This window comes from Chironomus tepperi, unplaced genomic scaffold (assembly GCF_022539635.2).
Source record: "Chironomus tepperi strain 1889 unplaced genomic scaffold, CSIRO-AGI_Ctep_v1 contig_465, whole genome shotgun sequence".
NCBI classification, from domain to species: Eukaryota; Metazoa; Arthropoda; class Insecta; order Diptera; family Chironomidae; genus Chironomus; species Chironomus tepperi.
Genome location: NW_027226587.1, coordinates 638497 through 645463, shown reverse-complemented (window position 1 = coordinate 645463; position 6967 = coordinate 638497). Strand labels below are relative to the sequence as shown.

Here is a 6967-nt window from a genome sequence, read left to right as displayed (position 1 = left end):
ATTTATAGGTTTGGATTGACAGTCTCCACCTAACGGAAACCTAATACTGTGGCACATCATAATATAATGCTTGAAAGGCCCAGGCTTATGAGCTGGAGGCACTGCGATTGACAATCTGTAGCACCACACTTTAACCTTTAGTCTAAAATTAGGTCAGTTGATCAACAATGGAGTCCAAACACTAGTGAGACGCGAAAAGTGTTAAAAAATGTTATGAACGGTATGCTATGTGCGATTCTCATCGAAACTTACATCCAAGCTGTTACTTACATCTTACGTCCTTCCTTGGCTGGGGTGCACGGGGCCCATTGCCGCGTTTAAAGAATGTCTCTAGACAGCTATATTTTTCAATAACTTCTGACAATTCGGGATATTGAGAACTCTATCGAACTCATCCAATACAGTATGGATTGCCAAGCTGTGCCGTGAAATATAAAAGGTTGCCCACCACTGCCTTATGTCGTCAATTTTACTCTCATTTTCATTTTAATGCAAAAACCCACTTCACATTATTAGAATTTCTAAATTTATTTGTGTATTAAACATTCTTCATCCGCTGTATGTGTGTGTGTGTATATCATAAGGATTGGTATCCTACACAAATGTCTGCAATTACTTCATCCAACTCACGTCGTCAAGAATTAATATTGATCAAAGCACGAAGAAAATGATCGTGACATATAAAAAAAAAAACTTTCATTTTAAACAGAGTCAATGTTCGTACATCATTTGGTTATGTTGTATCAAACTGGACTCGACTGGAGAGAGAAAAAAAAGGCATCCTGTTTCTTATTCACAAAATACAAAAAAAGAGCCGATACCGAATGAAAGTTTTTTTTTCCCACTCATATGGCAATTGTTATTGCAGCTGCTACAGTATCCATATGGGAGAAGAAAAGTGAAACACAATTTGAGTCAAAAGGTTCAACGACTCTTCTCTTTCTTATTGCCTTACACACGGCACATTCCAGATAGTGTGGCGAAAATCCAATTAAAAAGAATTAAAAACTATATATATGCTCAAAAAGAAACCACGTATTTGACTTTCTTTTTTTTTCTTGAATGATATTAAGCATGATTTGTTTTTGTTAATATACATACTTCTCATGTAGCTTGTGAATAAGAAATTTTATATTATAAGTAAGAAGAAGGTTGGTAGGTTGTAAAAAAAATGCCATAACAATATCCAAAAAAAATTGAATTTCTTCTGACTTACGATCAAGTCCGTTTGGCTGGCTTGTTTGGTCAATAAGAAGACATGTTAAATGCCTTGAAGATGTTTCACTTTTTAAAATCTACAAATATGAATAAAAGTTTTGTGTCGAGGAGAAATTTACTGACCAATTGGCCTTTATTCCTTTGTCTCTTCATTTCTCTTCCATTATTAATATTATTTCTGTTTTTTTTGTGTGTAAATTGATGACAGATTGTAAGAAATAAAAAATGAACATTTCACTTTATTTAATTAAAACGGGTCGATTGTTTATTCATTCTTGTGATGAGCGGTGGAATTTCCAGGGTTGGGGATAGCGGTGTTACTTACTTTCTTAAGTTGTTTCTTCGCTGTTCGTACAGTTCATTTGTGATCCATGACTTATCTCAGATGACGTCTAAAGCTGGTCAGCGGTGTCGATGATATATATTTTGATAAATTCTGAATGTTTTAGGGTACGACCAAGAACTGCAGGCCTACATTTTTGTGTCTATAATTTTTTTAATAAGTTTTGATATTTTGGGATTGCAAGCTATCAAAGCTTTAGTTTATCTCGAGTAGAATAGACTGTGAGCTATTCTAGCTACAAAGTTGACATTTTTGGAAGTGACCGTGATATATCAAGCTTAAAGCTAAACATACTTACTTGCAGACTTTGCTGGCTTAACAGATCATAGTAATTTATGACCTAAAATAGATGTCATCAGAATAAGCTCTATTGCTGGCTACTGCTTGTTAATTCTCATTTCCAAGTGCAATATAATCTTGATCTTAATACTCTAATGGCTTTACATACGGTCGCCTATACGCAGTTTGGTCTGTTCCTCTTAGGTTTGGAGTGTTTGCTCAGAATACACTAGTAAGATAAAGTCGTGATTGTTGAAATGGCTAGGATTCGGCCAAGAACTGTAGAGATGCATTTTCTGCGTTCTTTATGAGCTTGCTTTATGTTTTTGGCTGTACCTTATATTCAGTCCAAGGCTGAGTCCTGTAGTCCAAAATACACTAGTAGGTTTGGGTTATTTACTACGTTTGAGCCGCAACTTCACATTTTCTTCATTTTAAATCTACCAGAACTGTAGTTTTAAGCTTTAGTCTATAGCTCGTCCAAGGTTGGAGGCCGTTAGTTTTCAGCTGTACCTTATCGTTCATCTTATGCTGCAGTTCTGTAGTTTTGAATGAGCGCTATCATTATTTACCTTATTATAGAAGCACTAGTCATACCCAGTTGACACCCCTGTTTTAAGAAACAATGTTTAGTTCCGGAATAAATTTGCACATTTTACAATAATTTTTTTTTAAAAAATTTCTTTTATTTACAAAAAATTTTTCGTTCAATTGAATTTTTTCTGTTATAACAAAAAATCTTCTTTCTGATTTTTTTTTTCTTGTTCTCGCGACAATAATAAATTAATTTAAATAAATAAATAATTTAATTTTAATAACAATTAGTTGTTGAATTCGTGGTAATTCTCTCTCTCTCTCTATCTCTTTTTCTCTCAATCAGAAGATTCAATTGGGGATCAATTGAGGTTCTCAATCTATTTAATAATTATAATTGTGCTTAAAAAAAAGTTTAAGTGAATTTCGCGTTGGCTTTTTTTTTCGTAATACATATTGTGTGGGAAGGCTTGTAGAGGCTTATTAATTGTGTCTCATTTCTAAAATAAAAATAAATCAGAAAATGTGTAGAATTTTTAAATCATCAGTTCAGAGTCATTTTCTTAAGGTAAGAGAAGTAAGAATAAAAAAATCTATCATTAAAAATTAATCAGTAGTGAGACTAGAAAGGTCAATAAAAACAGTATAAAGAAATACTATAGGGAAAATTATACAATAGTCTTTCTATTAAAGTAAAGAGCTTAGAGTTAATCTATTTTTTTGTTTTGTGCACAGTATGTCATTTTGTGGATTGTCGTTTAAAATTATAAGCAAAAAATCTGTCAGACTAGAAGTAAAGACGAGTTTCTTCATCTTCATATCCAATTATTGCATTCGTGTCTCATGGGAATTATTACTCATGTCACAAAAAACATGACACACGTGACTTACTTCCCGTTGATTAATCGAATGGAATTGGATATTTGAAGGAAATAGAAACTTTTGTTAAAAAATAGAATTAAAAATTAAAAGTTAAAATTAAATCATAAACTATTGTAAAAATTTGGTGGAATTCTTTTGTAGCGTTAACACAAATTTGTCAATAAGATAGTGATAGAGGAAGAATGTGTTTGTTGGTGAAGTAATGAAGAAGTTATAAGTTATAGTATAGTCAGTCCTGAGCAGTGTGTTAAGTACATTTTGTTGGATAGAAAGAGGATAGTAGAAATATATTTGTCGTTGTCTGTTGGCAAGATGAAAGCTTTAGTGATGAAGAAAGTTTAAAGTGTGTGATTGTAGAATAGTAAGGCAGTAAGTAGGAAGTAGAAGTATAGATGTAGGATAGAAAATGCATGTAGAATAGATGGTGAGGTAAATGTTGAAAATTTTCCTTAAACTGTTCTCCTTATTGCTCGTTATTGACGTTTATAAAACGCCAATTATTTAGATCCTCTTTCTTTCTTTTGTTGCTTGAGAGTACTTCGAGTATTTAGTATTGCTTGTGTCCTGAGTAGGCGAGTTGTTGACCAATTGGTTGGCTGTGAGCTCCGAGGCTATCGAAGGCATCCAAAAGTCCACCTGATGAGGCACCATCTCCCTTACCCTTTGACAACAATTTCTTGATGAGCAAGAATTTGGACAAGATGAGAGCGATGATTGAGATGACTAAGGCCTTCTTGGCGATCAATGCAATTCCGAAAAGAGCAACAACAGCGAGGGCAGCAACCTTCAATTTGACTAATCCAAGGATTGGGAGGAGGGCCTTGAGGATCTTCTTCTTCTTGCCACGGGCTTCTGAGACCATTGAGCGGACTGATGACTTAACTTCTTCTGGGATAACACCGGCTAAGCTACGTGCAGCTGTGGCCATATCGAGATTCAATGAGCGTTCTTGGAAGAAAGTCTTGGCACCTTCTGTGACGAATCCTTCTAAAGCATTTTCACGTTGTTCGACATCATTAGCAGTTTCGACTTGTGTTCCATCAATGTTTGATGAGCGTGCATCACGACCAGTTGGCTTAATGAATGAGAGTCCACCGATCAATTCAATTTTTGGTGAGTCAAAGAATTCTCTGGCTTTTCTGTAGAGCTGTTGGCGAAATTATGAGGGTTTAATTGATTTTTTTGTCACAAATTGTTTCAGGATTAAATTTTTGCAATTCAAACTGTGAACTTATTCAGGATATCTCAAAAATGAGACATTTATAGATAGAATTATTGTTGCTAACACTCAATGTTGCCATGCATACATAAACAAATCAACAGCTGACTTTTCCGTTAGAAAAGATTAAGATGATGATATTGTGTATCCAATTCGAACTATAAATGTCTCAGTTTTGTTCATCACTTCTTATTTATCAAATAATGTTCATTATTTTTCATTCATTTCAGTTCTTATTTTTCATTATTTTTCACTTTTTTTCATGCAAAAATTGTCTCTGATTTTTTTTAATTCCATTTTTATCACAAAATTGTATTAATCCGTACCGCTAATTGAACACATGAGATTGAATCCTGTTGCAGACAATCCTTGAAGTTTTCTTGGGCAGTAGCGATGCCGGCAATGCACAAAACGAACACGATTTTTTGGAACATTTTTAATAAATTAATTTTTTTTATATATTTTTTTAGTTAAAATATCAAGAAATTTACACTTTTTTAGATAAAAGATATAAAATTTATAAATTTTATATTTTTTCTCTTGATATGTTTATTGGAATAGAACTAAAGATAAATTGACAATTTTCTGGTTAAATCAAGGTGTTTTTAAACCTTCCAGCAGCCACCTGAGTGAACAAAAAATTTTTGTATGCACAATAATACAAAAAAACTCGCTAACGTAAAGAAGAAACGAAAGAAGAAATGCTTTCCCCCCTTTTTTTTCTCTTACATCAACGATATTTTATATATATTTTTTTTTGTTTTTTTTCGAAAAAGAGCTCTATTAATGTTATTATTATTTTTTTTTTTTTGGATGTTTCACTTACATGCATATATTACTACTCTTCTCTTCTCTTCTTTTACTCATATATAGCATTTCTTTTCCATTTCATTTCCAAACCAAATATCTTCTCTTTATTTCCTTTTCAATAATACACACGAAATTTTTTTTACCACCAACAACAACAACAACAACAACAACAAGATCTTTTACGGGTGGAAGAAAGAAATGAGACATGTTTATCAATACAATCACTGAAAATTTTGTTGCTTCTGCCCACTACACAGATGATGATGAACCGATGAACAACGACAACCACGGCCCGCTTTTTTTTTGACGACGACAGTAAACTCATTTGAAGAAATGAAATTAACTGACATACAGAGTAGCTTAAAGTAAAGAAGCAACTGCATATTTTAATACGATAATTTGTATGCATTTTTAGTGCATTTTACTCGCAATGAGACATCCATTAAATTATTATAGTCATTGATGAGTCGTCCAGCAAATTTACGATTTTTTAGGATGAAAACGAGTGAAATTACTGACACAAATTTTGTATGATAGTTTGCGAATTCTGTTTTGCGTTCTCATTTCTTTTCTATTATGTAAATTGACATAACAATGGGAATATACACATGAAGTAGAATGAGCTCTTTATTTATGGATAATTTTTTAAGTAAATTTTTCAATAAACGGCTGTATAGTAATTGAATTTATAATTCTATTGGGACTCAATTCCGTTAAATATAATCAATTATTGTAGTTATGACAATGATCTTTATTTTTACGTAATCGGTTACCTCTGTTACCAATTTAATTACACCATTAAGTTCCGCTTCTTATTGGCTACAATTAAGATTAAATCCACCTTGAAAATATAGATTTATTACTGCTTTTAAAATCGGTGTTTATGGAAACAACTTAGTAAAGTACTCTCATAAATTAATTACACTCAAGTGCATCATCAAGTGCTAATCAAATCCATCCTGTAAACTGTAATTAAAGTCAATATCGTCGATTCCATAAAGTCAAAGCAATCATATTCAATTTCCCATAATCCAAAATATTCACACAAACAGTTCCGAGAAAAGATTTTTCAATTGTAGGATCAAATGGCATGTTGAGTCATTCATCAAAATCCCATTTCTAAAAAGCCTCATTTTCGCACTTCGAGGTGTCTAAATATTTCATACTCAATTGAACATGTGTAGCATGTGTTTCTGAAAATATGAGCTTATATGTTGAGCATTGGCAGCTTTAATATAGCTGAAATTTTTAGAAGCAATTCCGAATGGCAAACGACATAGAAAGTGCTGGTTTAGGCCGATGTGTAGGCGAATTCAGCAAAATCCGGATCCACGACAGAGTCACTTCATTTTTCGTCATGTTTGAGCGATGTGCCTTCCTAGAATAAGTCACAGCAGGATGTAATAAGACAGTGTATATTTAGGCTGTAATTTTGAAGCTATACCAATATAGGTCAACACTGAAGATGAGCATCTAAAATATTTTATAGAATTTTTTGAATACTTTAAAGCAGCTGCCTACTCAATATCCATAAATAATGCTATAATACCCACGAAATGCGCTCAATAGCATCCAATGAACCATAACTTCTTCATTACCATTTATTTCACTTACATTTCTTCAGACTCTCTAATTCGTAAATAATTTACAAGTAGTTCATAAATCAACAGGCTTGTACGAAT

At 32.8% G+C, this 6967-nt stretch overlaps 1 protein-coding gene across 1 annotated transcript; it reads right to left on the bottom strand.

The window, feature by feature from the left end:
• Positions 1 to 3803: 3803 nt before the first annotated feature.
• Osi6 (DUF1676 domain-containing protein Osi6) lies at positions 3804 to 4909 on the bottom strand. Its single transcript, XM_070651591.1, has 2 exons — positions 4802 to 4909; positions 3804 to 4403 (listed from the first exon to the last, which is right to left on the bottom strand). The coding sequence occupies exons 1-2, from the start codon at positions 4907 to 4909 to the stop codon at positions 3804 to 3806; spliced, it is 708 nt and encodes a 235-aa protein (XP_070507692.1).
• Between the last annotated feature and the right edge of the window lie 2058 nt (positions 4910 to 6967).